We start from the raw sequence: 24,694 nt of genomic DNA, 5'->3' as shown, positions 1-24,694 counted from the left end.
AAAGTATTTTGGAAAACGAACAAACCGGCACCACAGCGATCTGTGAGGAACTCAGTCTGTTATTCTTCCTTGTGGTAAATGAACTCTGTCAAAATGCTAAAACTCTGGCAGGAATGGATTTTCTTTTTAACATACAATTACTTATCTGCTTTAAAAATTAATGGGGAGCCTAACTGGGATTTATCTGTGCAGTAAACCCTGGTATTGGCAGGGGTTATTAACCACAATCAGTAGCTCCTTAAACACTTCAGACCTCCCCTGAAACGCTTATATCTGCCTTTTAATTGGTGAAACACCAAATATATCCAATTTCATTTCTATACTTTTTTAAATTGTTGATAACTGCAACTGATTTTATTATGTCATTTTGACCTTATTGTACAATATGCTATTCTTAGTTTTGTTTTTATATATGTTCACCTTTATGTGAACCTACATTACTCGAGGTTCTGTCACTTTGCTGCAGTTAAACCTGAATCTTTTTCTGTTTGGGACAGTAAAGGATATTTCTGTTCTGTTCTTCTAAGTTGGATGCATTTTAGAAAATAACATTTCAAAACCATCTTTTGTCGCAATAAAACTTTTTGTTTTCATTACTTTTTCAGAAAAATACCCCTCAATGTTTTTTCTTCTTGCATGCTTGCGCTTTGACACTGCAGAAATATCTCTATTTTCCACTTAAACTTGTTGTTTGGGACAAAGATGTGAAAGAACGAATGGTTGAGGTGTTTCAGATTTATTTATTAGACATCCTCAATAAATATAGCACCATTTCAGAGGAGACATGTTGAAACAGAAGATGCTCTGACGTTCCAGGTTGGGACTTTAGAAGCTGTCTGGATGAAACAAACGAACAGTCTGTCCTCGGCCCTGCAGAGGACTCAAAGTTCTGATCCAAATGGACCTCAGCCTCTAAATACAGACGACACAGGCATGCAGTCAGATTACGTACATCAACTCGGAGCCAGTTATTCAGGAGGGAAAAGCAATATTTAAGCACCTCATATGTTACAGTTTGTGTCCACTGTGGAAATGATAACATCTCAACATTAATGAAAATGTTCAAAAGAGATTTTATAAAGTTTTATAAAAATCAGATGGATCTTATCCCGGCTAGAATAAAAAGAACTAAAAGCATCTTTATTTAAAGCCCATAATAAAAGTCAGAGTGGTTTTCATAAAAATACAAATACTGACTCCCCAGTAAACGCCCCCTGCTGTTAGCTTATGATTCAACATTTATCAGAGAGAATGAACCAGCATCAACAGCATCGTTCTAATATACGCCAATATAATGAGAAATGAGTCTAATTTCCTACAGTTTTCAGCCTACAGGGTTTTATTCCCCCTTCTTCTGTTACGAGGATGTTGGGTCTGTCTCTGAGTGGCCGCCATCTTGCTCTACTTCCTCCTGAAGTTCCCCAGCTGGATGCCCCGCCGGCTGGCCACGCAGCGGAACGTGGCCGGCTGGATGCTCCAGTATTTCACCGGGTTGGCGAACAGGCTGATGGCGGAGTACGGTTTCTTCTTCTCGCTGGGAGATCTGGGGCAGAAGTCGTTGTATCCCACATTGTTGATTTTGTTGCCATGAAGAAAAATGACCTGTGCAGACGGAGAGACTTTGTGTTTAATTTGGTTTGGTGATATCCTGGAAACCAAACCACGAGTCTGTGTTTGATAGTGTGGTGAAATTTAGGCTTTTGTTGGGTTTGAAGCAGATAGAAGGATATCTGGAGTCCCTCAGGGGTCAGTTAAAGGATTCAGTTTGAGTTTCATCAAATATGTTGCTGTCAGATGTTTGCAGGCTGCTTTGGTTTAATTTAGCAGTTAGCCTAAAAAGAAAAGTTCTGCAGGTTGCTTTATTCACTTATTAGAAAATGAATAAATAGATTCATTTATTTATGTAGCACAAGTTAGATAAATAAACTTGTGCTTACTAAAGTTTACCAAATCAACAAGTCTGGTTTAGTCTATATATATGGAAATATTAACTAAATCTGTTTCATACCAATTCACTACAATCATATGAATGTAGTCCTTCGGCGACGGGGATGAAACACTTTCTTGTAACAGGAAGAAAACGTCAGCATAACTAGACTCAATTTACCTTCAGTTATTTTATGGATAAAAGCAGCAACATTTATCTGATTTTTTATTTAAATTAAAACAAAATGCAGCTTAAAAAGTGCAGTTATCAGTTCAGATTAATTTAATTAATACCAGAAAAACAATGTTTTTAGACTCCTTACCATCAGTCAGACACTTTCTGAGACATCTGAACATTTAGTCCCTCTGTAGGAACCCCTGTGTTTTCTGATGGTACCACATGGGGGCGCCATTTTCATTCAGAAAACCACTATTTAAGTTTACACTACTTCATTTCTTATAATTCTTTTGGGTAATGTTTCGGAGGTTCAGAATGGATTTAAATGTGAATCACTATAAAAAATAAATTAAATGGACTTTCATTTATAATATTTCCTATTTCCTTTGAAAACAATTTTCATCTTTTTCATATAAAACTTTTCGTCAAAGAGGGATTATGAAGTGCTAACTTCGATCCTGGAGATGCCCCGGACTTGTTTTTGTTCTTCGCTCACCTGGAGGTAGCGCAGGGAACTGAGGCCTGCTGGGACTTTTTTCAAGCGGTTGTGGTCCAGATGAATCTCCCGGATCTCTGGGATGCTGGCCAGGCTGCCGTTTTCCACGGACCGGATCTGGTTAAAGCCCAGTCCTAACCTGCAGGGATGTTTGGAGAGGCGTTAATGTCTGGAGGCGATGCTGGAAGCTACCACCGCAGACATAATAATCGACATAATCGATGATTCCGACAATAATTAATCATCAACAACAGCATCGTTTCTAATGCACGCCAACGTAAACATCAAGGTGTACCACAGGGTTCCATTCTAGGTCCAACTTGGTTTTCAGTGTCGGTGAAAAAACGACTAATGTTTTTACACACTTTTACACTGTAGTCTACAAATGCAAATATATAATAATATTTTAGCCAATAGAATTTTTATGACACAATATACCAGTAAATTAACAAAGAAAAAATACTTTATTTTTAAAACTTATGCTGAATTAATTAGTGTTTTGTTAAAAATAACTTTTCTTGGATACAAATATTTTACTATAATCCACGAATCAAAAACTAGTGTACAGATCATTCTAGGTCAGTGTTTTTCAAACTTTTTCAGACTGAGAATCACTTAACCAATTTAACAAACACTCACAGACTTACTATGTACAATATTAGTCTGTTAACTCACTTACTGCTGTCTTCTTTGTTCATCCTAAAATAAAGGGGTGGTGCTGTTTTGTAAAAGTCAGTGGCCACAACAAAGCCATGAACTAGTCTGCTGTGCTTTGAGTGATTTACGGATTGTGAAAGTGTAAATCCTAGGCTTTCCAATGATGTCAAGCATGTGGAAATTAAAAAAAAAGTTATTCTTTACTACATAATAATAATAATAATAGCATAATAAAAACATAATAAAAGAAAAGTAGACTCGTGTTGCTGTGGCAGAAACAACTTTTCTGCACCATTAAATATAAAAGTTATCCACCCGTTTCTCTGAATGGTATTTATCTACTGTATTTAATTGCTAAATAAATCTTTTTAAATTAAATAAAAATAATAACAGCTGTTGAAGTGACATGAATTAAATAGTCCTGTTGTTTTTTTTCCACCGATATTTCCAGCTTCTCTTTTGAGTGACCCGTTCTTAAGCTACTTATCCAGTATTATTTTTAAACACAATCCTTTGGTAAGCTAACCATACGCGTCAGTTTTTAAACATTTACATGCAGTACCTTGCAGACCACAGTTTAAGAAAGGCTGTTCTATAATAAAGTTAATGTAAGCAGCAGCCACCAGTAGAGCTACATGCTGAAGCAAACGGTGCATTGATAGATTGCAGAAAAAGCCGTTCATTGCCGCCACCTCTGCAGGTTCTTGTATCTCTTGAAGTCCTCCACCTCCACCTTGGAGATCTTGTTGTAGTCCAGACTCAGCTCAGTGATGGAGGTCGGGAGCGCTGGGAGGAAAAGCAGCACACACGATCATAAATCCAGCTGCTTGTGATGAAATGGCTGATTAGTCATGAGGGATAGAGGACGACTGCAGCATGTCGCAGTGACGATGAGGTGAGAGGATCTTCATCCTGGTGTCTGACCTTTGGGGACGGCTGTCAGCTTGGCCTCTGCTATGCCGATGTAGAGAGTGGACAGGCCGTCGAAGGCTCCCAGTTCGATCCCACTGTTGGCCAGAGGGTTGGCTCCCAGCTCTGTTTGGGGAAGCACACAACATCTGGATCCATTAGAGCTCATCCATCAACAAGACGGCGAACATGGATGGTTAATTACAGTACGATGGAAACCGCACTGGTTGCTCCCAGAGATCTGCACACATTTGGTTAAATGAGCTGTAAATATAGTAAATCACAAAGATTCAGGGAGGGACATCGACCTGCTGATGGAAAGAGACTGGTGCTTTTAACTAAAATAATGTTTTAGCTAGAAACTGGTGGTTTTATGACCGTAAACCGATGCAGTTATATTCAGCTCATTGTGAATAAAATCAGCTGATCAGCAGAAACATCGCCTGAAGTCACATTTGTCTGTTTCATGGAAAATTCAATTATCGAAAATTGTTTGCAAACGTTTTTATTTGATGTTTAAGTACGCACTTATTAACTCTGCATCTGTACTCGGAATTTGGAAAATACCTAAAAGTACACGGTCTGGAAAAAACTGGGCCGTCATAGTTTGTAGGTGGAGGAAGTTCTGCATTAACTCGGCCTCAGTTCGGCTCATTTTGAACTAAAGTCTTTAGTTTCATCCAGAATCTAAATATAAGTGTTTCATATCAGTCGATATCGATAATTATTGATTGTTTTTTTTGTTTGTTTGTTTGTTTTAAATATCTAAAATCCTGCCACACTGATGGCCTGACTGTTTTATCCACAGTTTTCTCTCCATGCCATTGTTTTTTACTTTTAAAGCAGTCATAAGGCACAGTGACAAAACCTTAAACTGCTGTTGCGCCAGTCACTCAACAAGTTGTTGCTAGGTAACCAAAGAATGAGTGAGTTGCTAGGTAACTGTAGAGTGAGTTAGTTAGTTAGTTGATGCCACCGACATTGCTTAGCTAGCCTTGAGAGGTTGAGTGACTAAAGTCTTTCCTCTGCCTACGCCTCCCAGAATGCTTTGTGGTTCTGGATCAGAGTTCAGTGAATATGCCATATGTTGAATATTGGATATTTTATCAGATGTCTTATCTACTGATATTTATGACGTGTCAATCGCGATATTCTTATTGATTTATTGTTCAGCTGTTGTCTTGGTGCATCTAATTACCAATTTAAATGACATCATTTCTTACATCTGTCGTTTGGCTGTTTCAGACTTTAGATCCTGTTTAGTTGTGGTTAACCAGCCTAATCTGTGTTCTGTTGAAGCTGTGTTTGCTTATTTCTTCAGATGAAACGTTATTTTCTGTTCTGTGCAGCTGCAGATTTCTGACTCAGGCTCAGTCTGTGCTGCAGCCACGTCTGGGTGTAATCAACACCTGATGCTGAGTTCAGAGCTGGGCTATTATAGCTAATTCAAACTAACTAAATAACAAAATCTGAAATTAAGGAAATATTTTCGTGAACTGAAATAAATAAAAGCGGTTATTAATGGGGAAGAACTAGAACTATCTTGTGTGATTCTAAAACTTTTTTTCATCCCCCACACAAGCAGTTTTTGCCAGTTGTCGGCAAATTACGGCACTCCATTAGGCTGGTCATAATAAATATTAAAGCAATTATAATGGCATTATAAATTAAAATAAGCTCAATAATTTCAAAATGCATGATTTATTGTTTTTCTCTTTTCTCTCCCTTTCTACCAAAAGTATTTTTGGACGTCAAAAGTCTTCAGCCTGGTGCTTCAGTCTCAACTAGGCCTTTTCTTTAAAGACAGTTTTGTTCACATTTGTTTCATAATTAATTTCATTTGTTGTTTCTGTTTTTTTGAAATATTTTAGATATTTAAAACGTCTTTCTATTCCAGTGTTTGTTTGTTCTTGCATTATTATGCAATTACCATCTATTATACTTGAAAATTGTCTCAAAACAATGATATTATCATTTATCGCAATAACTTCTGGGATAAATTTATCGGCAAGCAAAATTTGTCCTACACCCTATACACTAGTCCACAAAAAATGGCGGCAGTAAAAGTTGGGATAAAACGGCAAAAATAATTGAAAAGAGTATTTTCTTTTAAGTATTCATTACCCAATCAATGTATCCATAATCACAATATAATACTTTGTCCTTTTTGAATTCTGCACATAAAAATGAGATAGTCTGAAAAACTAAAACTACTGCTGCAACTAATGAAAACTAAACCCAAACTAAACAATATTTAACTAGAAAACACACAAACTAACTGAGTTAGATAAACAAAAAGCCACAACAAATTAAAACTAATCTATACTGAAAAAACCTAAACGAATTATAACCCTGGTTCAGGCTTCCTCACCCAGCACATGCAGCTTCTTCAGGCCCATGAAGGCCTCCTTCTGGATCCGGTTGATGTTGTTCTCGTGGAAGCGCAGCTCGATGACGTTGGGAGGCAGGTTGGCCGGGATCTCCGTCAGCAGGTTGTAGGACAGGTACAGCAGCCGCAGGTGGTCCATGTTTCTGAAGGCCTTGGGGTGGATCTTGGAGATCTTGTTGTTGATCAGGAACAAACCCTGAAGGTGGGAGAAGATGAGACCAAATCTTATTCTGTCGGGGTGGAATTATTTTTTGCACTGCAGCAGTTTGATGTGATTAACAGGGAGAAACTCTAAAAGTGATTAAATATTCCTTTCAATGTGAAGAAATACACAAATTTCAACAAATGACCACAACAGGTCTTGATGCTCAATTACCAATTTTTTTCTGTTTTCTTGTTCATTGTACGACTGCTTTAAAGTTGGTCAGAGCTGACAGTAGGGGTGGGCAAAGCTTCATCACAATATTGTGTGGTTCCATTGTGATGAAAGGTAATAAATTGTTCTTTTTAAGAACAATTTATTGCCTTTTTTTGGTTTATTTTCTTAGGCAGCTGTACGACTGTGGCTGTGTGCAATAATAGCCCCACAAACACAAAAACTGCTCTTGAAAAACATTCCTATTTGGGACACCATTCAGATAAAGATGTGTGATATATATCATTAAACTACAAAAAATAACTTCATTTAATAAATTTTACACTTCTAAACTTTTATTAATGCTTTCATTGAACATTGGGGGGAAAAAAAGTAAAACTAAATCCCAACACTACGGACAGTTTTTGGGATTTGAAACATTGTGAACTGGAATTTATCAGGACAACAAAAAATAAAAACGACCATCATGATAAGAAATTTATAAATTATAAACAATACGGTAAATGCTGACAGCATGGTCACCAGATCAGAACCAGGCGAAGGATAAAAAGAAATGCCTGCTAACAGCAGAGACCTTTAGTGGAGCCTCTGTAGAGGAATCTGTTTGGGTGTGGAGTCGAACCAGGAGTGGTTGGGTTGTGATGTCATTTTTCACGGACTCAAGCTGCTTCCATCACTTCGTTATTATCATTTTTATCCTTTGTTTTTGTCCAGACTTACTGTCTTCCCTCTTCTGGTGCAGAATTACAACGCATGTCTCGTTTAAAGTTGGATAAAATGCAAAATGACTGTTCAGACTGCAGACACTTTGAAAACGATCAGATGCAATTTAATTCCACATGCAGAAGTGGAACAGATTGGATTAATTGGGGGGGTAAAAAGATCAGAATCGGGCTGTTCAGACTGCCAAGAAAAAGTTGGATATGAGTCGCATTTCCCTGCTAACACAACTCATTAGTGTTCAGTATGAACATCTGCTGCCGTAAGACTCGTAAAACTGGCTTAAAATTACAATAATATGAAAAATGTAGGTTTGAGTACTTGGAGTACAGACTTACAATAAATTAGCCCACAATTATTACAGTGCAAACTGACCTTTGAGATGTGAATATTTCACACACAGACATTGTAATTACAATTAATTTACAGCACTTTGTGCAGTCTTAAATTAATCGAATTTAATTGAATCAGGGAAACATCTGGTCTGCAATGTTCGTGTCCTTCTGATTTAGATCCTCTCTAAGCTTTAATACAAGACATTAACCCCAGATTGTTAATGATCAACTGAGGAATAAAATCTAATATTTTCCATTCCAACAACATAAACTCACATCTGGCTCCAGCTGTTTAGACAATGAAACAACTTAGTTTCATGGCATTAAACTTGTTTTATAGATGTTTTTACTGAGCAATTTACACATATATATATATATATATATATATATATATATATATATATATATATGTCATTATAATTGTTTGGACTATATATATATATAGTCCAAACAATTGGACTAACTATATATATAGTCCAATATATATATATATATATATATATATATATATATATATATATATATATATATATATATATATATAGTCCAAACAATTATAATGACAAGATGATTTTTTATATTCTGCAGCATTATTTTTATATCTAGTTTTTGTTAAAATTTTAATTAAATCCAAATGTAAACAATTAACTAAAACAGTAACTTCCTGCGATGATAAAAAAAAAAATGTTTAAAGGTAAAAGCATTTGAGTTTTTTTCTATTCCAGTGTCAACTTGTCGAAAAAAGGCATGATGAATTAAAATGAGCTCAATAATTTTTATTGGCATGATTTATCGTTTTTCTCTTTTCTACCAAAAATTGGACGATAAAAGTCCTCAGGCTGATGCTTTAGTCTCAACCAGCCTTTTTATTGAAGGACAATTTTGTTTAGAGACTTCATAATTCATTTTATTTCTTGTTTTTTATTTATTTTGGATATTTAAAATGTCTTCCACTTCCAGTGTTAAAAGTTAATTAGAATTTAAAGTTTATTCATCTTTGAGGATGTGTTATTGCATTATAATGCTATTCCCTTTATATTACTTGAATACGGCGTCAAAACATCCATATTATCAGAAGTTATTTACCATCAATAACTTCTGGGACAATTTCTTGTCTAGCAACATTTGTTATCATGACAGGCTGTGAATCTGAGTGCACACTGCTCTGCAGCTTCATCACAACTCTAAGTCCAAACATCTTCATCTTTAAATAAACAGTAGCAGTGGAATCTGTTGCACTTTCCTAGTTCTTGATATTTTAAATCCTCCATCGATCCTCCGTCTGAATCTGCTGTCCTGCAGGATTTAACAGTTGAGTCTCTCTTACATAAAGCTTGTTGGTGCCTTTGAAGTCATCCTCCTTGATTTCGGTGATGTCGTTGTTCTGCAGGTCGATCATCACCGTTTCTTCAGGAATCTTCTCAGGAACAGAAATTAAACCTGCAGCACAAAGGAAACTTCAGCTTAGAGACGAGAACAGATGACAGTGGAGGATTTCTGACTCAATGTCTAACTATTCATAGTGATTCGGTCAGTCATAATTTCATTCTCACGGTTGGTTATAAAGTAAATTTATGCAGGTTTTCTGTTTCTGCCACAAGTGAGTCATTTTAGGACTATTCAGAACGACCCTGTCGGTTCTTCAGGACCGCGTACCGAACGGACACGGCTCTGTTTTTAAATCTGAACACGTGCAGGATGTTTCTGTGCAGACAGCGGCATTAAAACGTGGCACCAGAACCAAACACTGCAGCTGCAGTGGTGATAGAAACAGAAATCAATGTAATTAAGCATGTTTTCAACTCCTGAATGAATTACTGACCAGAAAGTATTAACTGATGCATTCAGGTACAGCTTGTACACTGAAGCATCTGGAGCATCTACACTCCAAAGTGATGGAAACATCTTTTATTCTCTTTTATTTCCAAACCAAAAGTTCCTAAATAACAACCTGGACCAGTTTATTGCTGTATACTTCACTCAATGATCTCCTATAACCTATTTATCCTTAATTAAAACAATCAATATTCAGTGAGTTCTTTTGTACATTCTTTTTAAAGTTTGTTTTTGGGTATTTAAGGGTTTTCACACCAGCTATGTGTGGACGATTTGATTGAATTAGAGTCCGTTTGTCTAGAAGGTCTGGTTCGTTTAGGGAGGTGTGAATGTGCAATAAAACTCTAATGTGGACCAAAAAAACAAACTCTCATCTGCCTAAAAACTTTGGTACCAGTATGATTAAAGTGAACTCTGGTGTGGTTCGAATTCATATGTGAACGTCAAGCAGACCAAAGGCCTCTCCAAGCAAACTACAGCGCAGGGCATTGTGGGTAAATACAGCCAAAACAAATGTGCTAGTCTAGCGCTGGCAGGAGAAATGACTCATGATCTTTTACCAAGCAAACAACAGATAAAATGTTTTAGTTTCACAATAAATGTTAGGAATATCTCCTGTGATCCAAAAATGGGATAATTTCTTTATTTTTTTTGCTAGATTTAAATGCCTGCAGGAATCCAACAACGCCCAGAAAAGTTTTAAGTATTTTCCAGGTCTGGATAAATTTGGAAAAATAAATACTTCTGAGCAAAAAGGGGGAAACTTTTAACAAGAAGTAGAACATGAAAAGCAGTCTGACCCTGATCGGAGCACTGCAGCACTCCAGGTGCACAGCGGCAGTGAGCCGGGCAGTCCTCATCATCATAATCATCATCATCATCGTCGTCGTCGTCGTCATCGTCATCCCAGTCTGCCATCATGATGTCGTTGGTTTTCATGAGCTCCATAACGTTCACCGGCCGGTAGGGCTTGGCGTGGCCGAGCGTCAGGAGGCAGAGCAGGAGGAGGAGCCTCATGGTTTAGTCTGATCTGATTGGTTGAGCAACAGGCGCCACCAGGGGGAGCTGTAGGAGGAGAGAGGTCGGGTTAGCTTTCAAACCAACAGAATTTCTGTGCGTCAAAGGTCAAAGGTGGCACCATCCATCAAATGAATCGGGTAAATATTTCTATATTTGAAACTTATAAATTCATTAAACAAATAAAAAAGTATCAATTTTTAAGAATAAAAAATTAATTATGTTACAGTTAAATTCATTATGTTTAGCCATGAACTTATTGCTGTAACTCATCTGACATCTGATTGGTTAACCTGCACAGCGACTCAGCTTCAGACCAATCAGCAGGACATACAACACTTAGCTCCGCCCACTCTCACTGATCGATAGATTAAATACATTAACAGTTTCTTGAATCATATGACTGCAAAGAAATTAAAATCTGAAATAATTTTTAGGCTTTTGAAATATAATGAATTAAATCTTTAATGATTTTCACATTTAATATATAAATTTTATAAATTATTGAAACATTTAAATATTTTCAGATACATTTATTTACCTGAAAATGTCAATATATTTAAATGATCACAAATAAAGTATTAGATAATTTATGTATTCATTTACTTATTGTTTTAATTGATTTATTTGGGGCATTAGATGCTGGTGTAGTTCAGAAAGTTTGAGGCAGAATTTGATCATTTTCTGTGCTGGGCCATAAGAACTAATTTTATATTTTAGGCTGTTCTTGTTTCTGTTATTGGAAGATAAAAATGTAAACAATTGTCTGTTTATTTTCCCTCCCCCTTAACAGGGAGAAGTGCAGTGTGTTTTGCTTCATGTTTAGTTGTTAAGCATGCAGGCTTCTAACCAAATCTGATTTTCAACCTTAGTCTGTTATTTTTGTTTTGCTCCTTCACATTTTTAGTTTTTGTTTCAAATCATTGGTAATTTGAGTTTTTTTTTCTGACAGAAAAATACTTCAGTTAAAAATTTCCATAAGAAACGTGACCTATAGTTCTTACACTGGGACTGCCACAACAAACAAATTACCTTCAATCACAAGCTGTTTTTCAGATCATCTGTGTTCAGTTTGGAAAAATACAATCCAGATTATCCTCCTTAAATCAGAAACAAATCAAATCTGATCCAGCGCCCAGGAAACAGGGGGATACTACTTTAAAATAATTTTTGTTCTATCGTTTCAGGAACAAAAATTCAGCAGACAGATCATAAAATGCAGCCAGGTAAATGTTTTGTTCTCAAAAAGGTCTTCAAATTTGTATAAATTTTGAAAAAGAATACATAAATATGTGGAAACCCTGCAGTCTGAGACATCAGAGAAAACAGCCAGGGATAAACATGGCGGTCGCTGAGTCAGTCTGCAGCGTAAACAGAGCAGATGGACGGCTGAAGGAAACATTGCAGAGTTAAAAAGACGAATAAAAACAATCTGGACTCCACCACGGTCCAACCTTTGCCATCACCTCAGCTGCCAACCTGACTTCTGCTCAGGTGAGGCAGGCTGATGAATTAATGAGTTGGTTTATGGGCTGACTCCCCCCTCCCCCCTCTCTCTCTTTCTATTTGAATTTGTTTGCAGCCAAAATCTGAGATCAAACTACAGCTGGTTCTGGGTGGAACTTGTCACTAAAATGTATGTTTTGGTTGCGCAGAGGGATGAACATGTGCAGACTGAGAGGATGTGAGGAGCTGAATGTGGCGTTTTGATCTTTCTACATGTGGTCGAGTTAAGGCTCCTCAACTGGGAGGTTCCTGCAGAGGTTTTACAGAGGATAAAATAATAGATTAAGCTTTTATTTGTCCCTTGGTGCAGACAAATAGAATATGACTAAATTACATATTTTATGGAAAATTTAAGAAGCAGATTCTAAGAAATACACAGATGTCTTAATAGAATAAAAAGCAAAGTTCTGTTTCTTTAGGTTCTCAGCAAAAGAGGAATAGTAACTAGCTTTTATGAAGCAGTGAGAAAGAAAATAGTTGTTGCAAAAAGTTGTGCTCAGTTCCTGAGTATGGCGAAAACAGCTTCATGGATGAGCTGGAGACAGCAGGAAGTCAGGCTGAGAGCTGTGGCAGTGCTGCACCATCTCATGGGAAAAGCTCTGCTTTACAGACTAAACAGGAACAGAAACCTTCGTCTGATGTTGGCTACAGTTACGCCTTCATCATCGGACTGATTCAGAACCTACTTTATTCCATATGGAGGATAAAAAGGGAGCTCTAATCAAAACTTTAACATATTTTGAGGTTTTGTCTTCACAATGACTTCAGATCTGATAAATTTACTCTTTACTGACTTCAATTTATATTTCTTAGATTGATGATTAATCTTAACTTTAACAAGTTTCTGATGTATAAAACTCCTCGATGTGTTTTATTCCTCTGGTTATATCTGTGAAACCGAGAGGGAGTTCAGCTTCAGCACTGATTTTATGATGTTCTCTTTGTTGGTGGTTGTGGTTGGTGCTAAACAAAATGGGTTGAACATCAGCTACAAACTAAAGTTTTTTTTATCTGAAGAAGTAATTTCATCAGCTGAATCAGTCCATGAGGGCAGGATCTGTCCTAGCTTTCTACGTACATGCTGACTAAACCTAATTATGGCAGAGCTGGCGCATTAAAAATATAAACACAAACACATGTTCCCGTTCATCTGCACAGTTTCTATAACTCTGCTGTGTGCCGCCAAGACGAGCGCATGGGCCAGAACTAGAAGCTCCAAATCTGATTGAGAACTTGTAAAAAGGTTTTATGTTTTGGTGTTTATGAATCCGTGTCACCGTTTATCAAAAATCTGATCAGCAGTTCCCATCTGAAGAATGAAGATTTCTGCACTTAGAAAGACCAGACTCTAAAATCTACCAATCTGTTGAAGAAAAATCTGATCTCATACTAAGTTAAAGGGATAGTTTGTAAATTTTGATTAGATTCCTTGATCACTTCGGTCCTGATAAAAACGAAGATGTTTATGAGATTATGGCTCTTTTCGAGACTCATAGTCTGGTAGACTCAGTTTGACTGGGGACCAAAATTGCAACATTAGTTAAACGTTCAGCTGCTGCAGTTCATTTTCACACTGCACTGTGTCAAGTGATCCAGACTAATTGATGAACTTCTCACCAGTGGTGGCGCTCACCAAGAACTACTCAAAGAAACAACATAAAGACCTCTGAAGTGGACATAAGTGCAACTTCCTTCTTCACAAAATGTAAATGAAAATGTAGTAGAGATATATTTTTGTCAGATTTTTCTTTTGTCTTTTTGGTAAAAAGGCCATTTCTCCCTCTAGCGCTAGACTCTTTTATTGTTTCGGTTCAGTTGACCCAGAAAGCCCTACACTGCAGTCTATTTCCTGCTTTTGGAGCAATCTCTGGTCTGCTTGCATCCACATATTCACAGTGCCAAAGTTCCCTTTAATCGGATCAAGGTTTTAGTTTTTAGGTGGACTACAGTTAGCCTTTTTGATGCTTTTTTGAAACGGAGTAGAGTTTGATTAAAGAGGACTAAATGTGTGTGAATATGCTCTATGAGTCAAAATTGTAGAGCCTATTCCACAATTCTGTTCAGAACAAGACTAGTGAGAGCTGGTTGGTTCAGAACAATGCTAGCGAGAGCTGGTTGGTTCAGAACAATGCTAGCGAGAGCTGGTTGGTTCAGAACAATGCTAGCGAGAGCTGGTTGGTTCAGAACAATGCTAGTGAGAGCTGGTTGGTTCAGAACAATGCTAGTGAGAGCTGGTTGGTTCAGAACAATGCTAGTGAGAGCTGGTTGGTTCAGAACAATGCTAGCGAGAGCTGGTTGGTTCAGAACAATGCTAGTGAGAGCTGGTTGGTTCAGAACAATGCTAGTGAGAGCTGGTTTGTTCAGAACAATGCTAGTGAGAGCTGGTTGGTTCAGAACAATGCTAGTGAGAGCTGGTTGGTTCAGAACAATGCTAGTGAGATCTGGTTCAGAACAATGCTAGTGAGAGCTGGTTTGTTCAGAACAATGCTAGTGAGAGCTGGTTCAGAACAATGCTAGTGAGAACTGGTTGGTTCAGAACAATGCTAGTGAGAGCTGGTTGGTTCAGAACAATGCTAGTGAGAGCTGGTTGGTTCAGAACAATGCTAGTGAGAGCTGGTTGGTTCAGAACAATGCTAGTGAGAGCTGGTTAGTTCAGAACAATGCTAGTGAGAGCTGGTTGGTTCAGAACAATGCTAGTGAGAGCTGGTTGGTTCAGAACAATGCTAGTGAGAGCTGGTTGGTTCAGAACAATGCTAGTGAGAGCTGGTTGGTTCAGAACAATGCTAGTGAGAGCTGGTTGGTTCAGAACAATGCTAGTGTTTCCTTGGTTGAGCCTATCCATCGTTATCAATCTGCCACAATAGCTGCAACTCACCAGTGTGCATGGAACAAGCTTTTTAATTATATTTCTGCTCTTTACTCTGTCCTGCCTCACAGATTGCGGTGAAAGCTGTTAGCCGCTGGTATTTTCTCCATGGATATTAAAGGACTTTCTAACAACCGCATATGAAGGTCTCAGGGTGGCCCCCACACCTCCTCTGCCATCAGTGTTGGCACCAGCTCTCATCAGGGCTTTGTACACACCACCATGCCATGACCGCACCGCCATCAGACTGCTGTGGTGAGACTCATCTCTGGCATGAGTGAAGCAGCTGCGGTGACAGAGTTGTTTCTGAACAGAAGAAAACCAAGGAGCTCTTTGTAGACTTGTGGGAACAGAAAACTAACATCCAACCACATTGCATTAAATGGAGAGACTATTGGATTTCTGTTTCATTTTTCAGGTTGTTTGTTTTCTATTTTAGCCCAGAAAAAAACTCTTGTTTCTGAGCAAAAAGAACGGGATAAAGATCACTCGGTCTTTGTAAGCCAAGTTTAGACAAGTTCAGTGAGTCACTGAATGTTTGTGGTCCTGTGTATTATTAACCTCTTAACTGCCAGGTGGACACTGGTGCCCTCATGGACCCAATGACTGACATGTAAGTATTTTGGAGTATGACAATTAAGCAAAAGCTAAAAGCTTGCATTATAAAACCAAATACTCAAAACATTTCGAGAAGTCAGAGGGAGCTGCATTGTGTGGGAGAGGAATGCGTTCAGCTATGTTCACCCAGCTGGTCTTTATGCTCAATTCTGATTTTCTGCTAAAATTTGATTGTTTTTTAGTGTGGTGGTTCATGCTGCTCTAATTAAATGCGACCGCCATCAGACTTCTGTGTGAATGGTTTACGACTCCAGGGCGTCCCACATGCGCTCAAGAAGAACACAGATGTCACCGTTTACGGCAGTAATAACGGCCACTGCCATCCATGGACGGATTTTAAAAGTTGTTGAGCAATGAAAGCTCAACAACTGTCATTGTTGAAAATTGTTCATTCAGCAGTGAAAGTTGTTTACATTCCAGATTTGCTCATAGTATGGCTTCTGGTGGTGCAGACAGTATCGTTACAAGATCTTAAGATAAAGGAATCCACCATTCTTCTGCGTGAAAGCTGAATAAAATGAAACTTCAGAAGCTTTGAAAACAGATGTGGTTTAGCGCCACCTATGGAAGTGGCAGAGTTTGGATTTTGGGGTGTAAAAATATCGAAGTGTGGTCATTCAGACTGCTGTGGAAAAGTCGGATACGGATTTGGGTTGCATTTACCTGCTCTGTGAACATAGCCTTAGATTGGGGCAGTGGAACTTTGAGACAGCAGTGAGGTGTGCCTCAAGGATCGGCTCTAAGCCTCTTCTTGTTTGCTTTGGTGATGGACATGCTGGCAGATTAGGCTAGACAGGAGTCTCCATGGACTGTAATGTTTGCAGATGACATTGTGATCTGCAGTGAGTGCAGGATGCAGGAGGAGGAAGAGCTAGACAAGTAGATGAGCTGCAGAAAGGCAGAGAGTAAATGAGAGGAGCACAAGAGCAACAGTGGCTTTATAGAGAGCAGAATAAAGCAAATAGAAGACTTTAGATTCTTGGGATTAAAAATTCAGAGCAACTGAGGATGAAGAAGCATTTACAAGCAGGTTGGAAAGGATAAAGAGTTTCATCAAGAGCAAGAGGAAGGGTGTAGAAGACCAGTAGTGAGATCAGAGATGTTTGTTTAGAGACACAACCAATGAGGAAAAGACGGGAGGCAGAACTGGAGGCTGCAGACCTCAGGAAGTTGAGGTTGTCTTTGGGGGAGGGATGAGGATGGACGGGTCAGGAGTGAGGACAGCAGGGGGACAGCTCAGGCTTCTGGAGATAACAGGAGGCAACATTGTTCCCTTTTCATTCATTTCTTATGGAGCTTGCTCAATGAGGGCCGATTCCTTGTTCTCCTCCCGCCAAGCAACCGGTGAAATTTGTGCATGTGAAATTTCAAGCTTACAAGCTACTCAAGGATGTTGAAAAACGTTCAACTTTAGTCACTGTCTGTGAGTTCGGTTCATACCGAAGGGAGGAATCCTTTCACTGCCGCTCATAATTCCCTCTGTGTTGAGCCTGGGAGACATGCTCCAAGGAGAGACGGTGACTTTATTGGTAGAAGAATGCCATTATGTAATTGGCATTCTTCTACCAATAAACGGTCAACACAGCGGATGATACGCTGTGTTGACCGTTTTAATAAGTGCGCCATATTTATATCACTTTTAAACTGACACCTCTGGCTTGAGGCGCCTCTTGTCTCAGAAGGCAGCACCGTTTCAGAGTCAAACCATGAAATCCAGCCGACCAGGTGAAGAAGTGGACGGAAGAGGAACAAATCCTTCTGACTCAGAAGTTAAAATCCAAAGGTTGCGTCAAGCTCAACCTTCAGATAACATTAGAGAGCAAAGACTTGACTTTTGTTCTGCCTAGCAGTTGGATTTCCTTTCAGAACCACAGAAACCGATTTCTTTGACAGACCCGTTTCAGGACTAAATGCAGAGGTTCTGAAGGATCATGTTCCTATAAAAGGAGGGTGAATGGAGCGGTGCAGCCAGTGTAAATATTTGTCCAGCTCTCACCTTTTCCCTGTCACCATGAAGTGATTTACCCTCCATCAGACGGAGGGTTGCGTGTCTCCGCCAGCACTGATGCATTCAGAGCCCCCTCTTAAAAGTTCAGTCCATGCCACAAATATGCGTGGTGGTCGGGGGTTCTGCTTCGACAGCAAATCCTGCCCAGACGAGGCCCCTCTCCCCACCTCGCTCTCTGCCTCTCCATCCCCCCCGGACTCATTCATCATGGAGATCATGATCTTTCTTTACAACTTGGCACCAGGAAATAAATTGGAAACAAATTTTCCGGCTGCTTGTTTTCTTTGCGCTGCATTAAAAACCGATACGTTTCAGCATTTCCCACCAGTCAAACTAGCTCAGATGAATTATGTCTTCATCTTTCAGAGAACATCCAGAACAGACGCACGCCTCTGTTGGATCTGACTTCAGCTCTGTTTCTGAACTCTCACCTGAAATCAGTCACTAAAACTGAAAGTGCAGGACAGGAAGTCCTTCAAACTGTCAGAGGTGCAGATGGCTTGGCACTGTGGTGAATAGTTCTGATAATGAGTTGTATCATTAAGGATAAATGCTTGTTGGTCCGGTTCCAGGGAGGAAATTTACCCGCTGATTGTTCTGATTCTGTGCAAACAAAACTAATTAAAGAGTTTCTCTCCGGTCCTGACTCACTCAGAAATAAAAGCCCAGTAACATCATAAAGGTGTTGCTCAGAACCAGCAGGAAGCTCTGCAGTAATTCATCCTTCTACAAACACACAGCAGGTGTGAGTGCTTCTGAAAGCAGGGTGTGTCCTACCTCAGGGGTGTCCAGGTCCAACTCCGGGCGGCGAACAGATCAGCAGCTGAAGGCTGAGAGATGCCTCCTCACTCGCTACGCTCCCAGAGAATGAACAACAGCATCAGCCTCTCTCCTCTGCAGGAGGAAAACCCTCCCTCCACCCCCCACTAGCGGAAAACCTCAGCTGTTCGTGTTCAGTGGAGCTTCTGACTCTGTGGCTCAATGTCTCAGGGACCGAAGGGGGGATGGAGGGTGTGAGGACCTCATTCATCAGGAGCTTTGAGGTGAATCCAGGAGACTCCTGAGTTTCTCAGGTTTATAAAAACAGAGATGGAGAGTCGGCCCCGTCCCTTTAGTGAGCAGCTGACTGACATGGTAAAGATTTACCTTCATGTGAACGGACCCAACAGACGGGCCTCTAGCATGAAGCCATCAGCTGCTTCGGTTGAGGAACACGTCTTCCTGTCTGCTGTAAGAGTCCTTTAATGACCAGAACCAGATCCTGGACTGATCTACTGGTTCTGGTCTTTGGTTTCAGATTTTAGTCAACATAAGACTGCAGATCACAGGTGGAAATCAATCCATAAATCAAGTTTACTTGCGCAGCACATTTCATCAGCAAGCAGTTCAAAGTGCTTTGCGTCAATTCACAACATGTTGGTCAATGTTCCATTAATTATGGTTTCAAAGCAACTCTTAACAGGTGGCTTTTTGGCTTCATTTAACTAATAGTTTCGGCTGTTTTGCAGTTTTATGGAAGTTTGTTCCAGATTTGTGGTGCATAGAAGCTGAAAGCTGCTTCTCCATGTTTGGTTCTGTGGATGCAAAGCAGACCAAAACCAGAAGACCAATAGACAAAAGTATTTCAATTACAACTTTACTTTCTTACAACGAATGCTCTACACATGCTGCAAGAACTGTTTATATTCAATTTAATTTAAAATGATAAATTATTGCCAGTGACCTTGAAAATCACTGGCAAATAAATAAAATAAAGGAAAAGGCTTTAAGTATGAGCACACAGAGCACTATTAATGGACTTGTATTGCAAGTTTTAAAGCTTTATGTGTCACTATTTACCGAATAATTTAAAGTTGACACTTTTAATGCACTTGATACATGTTTGCTTTACTTACTGAATTACGCTTCAAGACAACAGCCATAAAAATTAATGAGGACTCCTTCATGTTTACGACAGGTGTTTTGTCATGTTTATGACAGTCTTGTTCACACTCACTCAAATAAAGTGTTCCGTTAGTTTATTATAGTTAATGATGCAGAAGTAGATTTTTGTTTCTGCCAAAGCAACTCATGTCCACCTTTTCCCTCTAGTGTGTTACATTTCCTTTTTTGTTGTTTTTGCAATGCATTTACCACTGCAATGTTATTAACGCAGACAACACTTGGATATTACATGTTTATCTTTTTAAATGTTATATTTTATGATGATGTGTACATCTTTTTTGCTGCTCAAACATACTGTTTTTAGTTAATACAGATGATTACACTTTTTTTGTGAAAAAAATGAAGAGAAACTAAATGAGGGATAAATCAAAATTGGATGATATGAAGTGAACATCTCCTGCATGAGTAAGAGATGAATAAACATGTTGATTTTAAGGCTTTTTGCACATCTTTGCAAGCAGTAACTGGAAGAGTGGAGAAGCCTGTCTGAACTCTTATTGAAAGGGGCGGAGCCTGATGAAGGTGACGTGAACGACCAATCAGAGTAAACCAGGTTTTATCTGTTGTAGCTGAATATAAATTAGAATAATCACCACAGTTGGTGAGGCGATTGGTCCTCTGAGGACGTTCTTCCTCCCTCCTGCTGTGTCTGCAGGATCCTCGCCACAGGACGTCTGTTTGGTTCTGGAAAACTTTCCCTACATGTGTTTTTAATCTGGGCTGGGAACTGCTGGCTTTAGTCCATGAAGCTGGGAAGTCTCTGGTTTACGGTGGAATTACCAACACATACAGAGACAATAAAAGTCATTCAATCAATCAATCAAGTTTATTTATCTCACACATTTCAGCAACACTGCAGATCATGTTTTACATCATGAAAACATTAAAAAAAATAAACAATTAAAGAAAACCAATAAGCTGTCTTGATTTAAAAGAACTCAGTGTTTCAGCTGTTTTGCAGTTTTATGGAAGTTTGTTCCAGATTTGAGGTGACTTAAGGTGGTAATAGCAACATAGAGACTACAGAAGTTACTGGTTTAAGGTGGAATTAGCAACACACAGACAATGGAAGTGGCTGGTTTAAAGTGGTATTACCAACACAGCACCAGACTTCAGGTTTTGCTGAACAGGAAGCGTCTTTACGCTACATCTGAGGCAGGGATCTGAAATGGAAAAGCTAACGGGGGCTCGGTCCCCCAGGGGTTCCTTTTCCTTTCAGCCTGGGATTTTCTGCTGAGCTGAGCTGGAACGCCACGGCTCGCTGCCGAGCCAGACCATTTAAATACCCGGGTCTGGTCTGGCAGGCTGACAAGCAGGAGTGGGATTCGATCTGAGTTCTGCTTTCTGAGCATCTTCTGTGAGGAGAATTCATATTTTCCAAACCGTCTCAGATCTGGTGAAACCATCATTTGCTCAGTGAGGCGTCTGCAGAGGTCAATGTCCTCCAACGCTTTAAGCGGATTCTGTTGTTCTCAGCAGAAGTTTTTGGAACAGAAGACAAATGAAGGAAATTCTTGTAAACCAAAACCGGTTCAGACAGGAACGAGGTTTTGTTCATGAATTCTTCTTGCATGTTAGAAATCACAAGAAAGACTTTACCTCCACATATTTCAAATATTAAACTCTCTACTGGGCTTTTATTGTACTTAGTAGAAAGTTATTGTAGTTAGTAGAAAGTTAGAAAAAATCACAATTTCAATTCAAAAACCCATTTTTGCTTCTAAATTATTGAGTAAATAGAAACATGAGTTCAACCACAAACCCTAATATTTAGGTTCTGTGACCATCAGATTGATGCAAAGTGCTGATCAGTGTTTCAGAAGCCCAGATCATTCCTGGAACGTCTTTATAAATGTGGACTGCAGACGCTGACCTGAGCTTCATCCTCCATCGCTGTGCATCAGATTTATGGAAGTACTAGAAACACACAAAAACTGTACAAAGGGTCCGGATTGGGACTTTTGTATGTTTAAATAAATGCTATGAATCATGTTAAAATTTTTCATCTCAATAAGTTTCAACATCTAAACGGTTGAAGGTTTAAAAAGAGACGCCACCTGCAGGATGAGCCATCGTCCAGCAGGGATATTTTGGAGGGTCTGGAGGGGAACTCTCAAGGGTTCGTAGGTCATGATGATAGAAATAAAGTAGTTCAGGCTGCATAGCAAGGATCAACGGATGTGTTTACAGCTGCAGATTTCAGGTCAGCTCTGATGAAACCACTGACAGCTGCTGGTTTCAGGTTCCCCTGTCGGAACCTCGGACTGTGTTTCTACTCCGTCATAACTGTGTGCTGAAACAATGGGCCGCTCCGAGCCAGATCATTTTCCCAAACATGGCCGGACTCTGATTGGATCCTGATGTAAAGCCTCTCTGCGCGCAGCCTAACCTGACGTGTGATGACTGTCTGGATGAAGAGCAGAGCTGCTGGGGTTCGGGGTTTTCAAAGCGGATGATGAAGACCTCTTGACTGCTACGCCTCCCAGTGATGAAGCTCTGTAGAGTTAACAGCCCTCAGAGGGAAGCTGGTTTGTGGTGGAGGAGCAAAAACGTGATGGCGTAATTGTTGAAATTACAGTTTTAAGATTTCAGCGTTCCTGACGTGTGAGGGTCTGCGTTCCTGATGGTCAGGATCTCTCAGAGGGCCTCATAGTTTCCAGCCCTTTCAGACATCCGACTGCAGCTTGTTGTGTTTTTACTCTGAGGAGGAGAATTTGCTCCGTCTGGATCTTCCAGCATCTGATGAAAGTCAGCGGGGCAACCGGCTGCACGGCAGTGCCAAAAACTTGCCTCAGTGCTGTGGAGGCTTCAGCGCCAGGAAACATTTTGAAAGAGGTGTGACCCTGAAGTTCTGCCAGCTGTAGATCTTTCCAGTCCAGAATGATGTAATCTCCAACATCCCAACCTTTAGACTTAAACTGAACATGTACCACATGTTCATTTAGGTTTAACTCGAAACAAAATCAGGTTGAGCTGCTAAAGCATATTTTAAATCAAATCCGATCGGCTCCACTGGGAGGTGTCCAGGAATTGCCCCGATCCCATGAATCCTGCAGCAGCTCGGCTCTGAGTCAACCCAGGATGATGAACCAAAGCCCAAAACTATTCAGACCCCCACAAAATTTAGATTAGAAATTATTTTTATTTATCCAAATGACAGGAAATGAGAAGCAAGGAATGTCACAGAAGATAATTTTAAAAAATGGAAATGTAAAATCAGTTTGTTTTTGGTAAATATACAAAAAAGAACATTTTAAAATGTAATTTTGAATTATTTATGTTCTCAATAATTAATCAAAAAACTCTTTATTGGCAGTTAGACTGCTTGAACAGCTTAACATTTTTCTGCAGGTCTCCTTTGCTGTTCAGATGGTTCATCTTCCAAGTGTTTTCTCACCTGACAGTCCAGTAGATTCGATTTGATTAGGGACCAAAATTGCAACATTTGTTACATTTTCCACAGCTGCAGTTCACTTTCAGGCTGCACTGAAAGTGTCAAACTATCTAAACTATTTGACAAACCTGTTCACCTCCTTGCCTGTGGTGGCGCTGCACTAAGAGTTTCTGAAGAAAATTACTGAAAAACCTCCTAAAAAGACACTGTGGGCAACTTCCTTCTTTACAAAATGTAAACATAAATGGAGTGGCACCATATTTTAGCAGTTGTAAGATTTCTCTTTTGTCTTTGGTAAAAAATAAAACAGGCTATTTCTGCCTGTAGGGAGACGGTGGATGATTAAAAGTTAAGGAAATATGGGCCAATTTATCGGCGCCCTAACATAACTATAAAAATTCAGATCAGCTGATAAATTTGCTGTGCATAAACTCTATGTACATCGTGGTAACATGTAAACCAATATCCATGCATGAACTTTATTGAAAATAAAATTCCAACCAGAGAATTATGTGCTAATGTTACGTATTTCCGGTATTTCACTGTTTCTCTCTTCCTTGCTGCCCATTCTCCAGAGAGACGAGCTGCTGGCAGGGCTGCTTAATCAGTGATTCCACTCCAGAAGTTGACACATGTTTTCCTGGCGCTGCTCATGATTGAACTCATACTTATGCTCCTGCAAACTGAGCCACACTGTTGTTTAGAGTTTGCATGACTTGGCCTTCTCTCCTCCAGTGATGTAAATCAATGAATTCAGTCGGCTGTCGATCAAATCACATCAACACTGGCTTGTTCCACCCTTAGGGTGGGTACGAAAAACGGGGTGGAACCTCGCTGGAGCTGCTAATGGAGACAAATCTGCTTTGTTCGCTCGAGCTTTCAGCCCAAATACAGGTAGGAATGAAGGAGGGTACTGATGGCTCTGAACGGTTTTTATCATTTTTCTCTCTTGGCTTGATCTCCGTCCTGCAGAGCGTTCCTGACGTAATGTGACTGATGATTCCTGGGCTCTTCCTTCAGCTCTTTGATATTTGAATCTAATGACTGAAGCAGCTGGTTTCTTTGGCAACCCTGCCGACTTTTGCAGGAACGGCTTTAATCTAGGCGCTCCGGCTCATTTGAGGAAAGTTTTCCAGCTCAGCCATGCCATGACCATGATTTGTCCGTATCTTCTAAAGCCCGCCACACATTCCAGCTCCTTGTTTTTATCACTTTCTTACCTCTCGGTGTCCTTCCATGAAGTGATCACTTGAAATGTCGAGGTTTTGCTACCAGGAACGTGGTTTTGTGATCACCACATCCAGTCATCCATTCAGAGTTCTGCTACTGCAGGAAATGTTCCCAAACCTCAGGCTTGCAGAGGAAAATGTTATGATGATGTTGGCTTCCAGCTTCTCCTGAATGTTCATGGCGGGCAGCTACAGAACCACATTTTCTCCGACTCATTCAGAATCTGTCATCCTGGCTCCGGGTCGTCTCTCACGACTGAGGTGATAATCTGAAAATGGGAATGTTCCTG

The 24,694-nt window shown here is 39.6% G+C and overlaps 2 protein-coding genes across 3 annotated transcripts in view; one reads left to right on the top strand and one right to left on the bottom strand.

Moving 5' to 3' along the window:
• The window catches only part of cenpp (centromere protein P), an 85,824-nt gene that overhangs the window by 38,744 nt on the left and 22,386 nt on the right, over positions 1-24,694 (top strand). The window lies entirely within an intron of this gene.
• On the bottom strand, positions 721-18,816 carry aspn (asporin (LRR class 1)). Its single transcript, XM_008408880.2, has 8 exons — positions 18,615-18,816; positions 10,623-10,887; positions 9,314-9,426; positions 6,538-6,751; positions 4,182-4,292; positions 3,950-4,043; positions 2,601-2,739; positions 721-1,602 (listed from the first exon to the last, which is right to left on the bottom strand). Exons 2-8 carry the CDS (start codon positions 10,837-10,839, stop codon positions 1,402-1,404), a joined length of 1,089 nt encoding a protein of 362 aa, XP_008407102.1. The 5' UTR covers positions 10,840-10,887; positions 18,615-18,816; the 3' UTR covers positions 721-1,401.

The sequence above is a fragment of the Poecilia reticulata genome, chromosome 5 (assembly GCF_904066995.2).
Source record: "Poecilia reticulata chromosome 5, P_reticulata-male-v2, whole genome shotgun sequence".
In the NCBI taxonomy this organism is placed as follows: Eukaryota; Metazoa; Chordata; class Actinopteri; order Cyprinodontiformes; family Poeciliidae; genus Poecilia; species Poecilia reticulata.
Note: the sequence above shows the minus strand (reverse complement) of the source record. Positions and strands in the feature narration are given on the sequence as shown.

Excerpts from the sequence above, each read along its gene's own strand:
- aspn (XM_008408880.2), bottom strand. The coding sequence starts at position 10,839 with ATGAGGCTCCTCCTCCTGCTCTGCCTCCTGACGCTCGGCCACGCCAAG. Across the intron at positions 4,293-6,537 it reads GAAGAAGCTGCATGTGCTGG|AGCTGGGAGCCAACCCTCTG; the intron begins GTGAGGAAGCCT and ends TTCCCCAAACAG. Across the intron at positions 2,740-3,949 it reads AGATACAAGAACCTGCAGAG|GTTAGGACTGGGCTTTAACC; the intron begins GTGGCGGCAATG and ends ACATCCCTGCAG.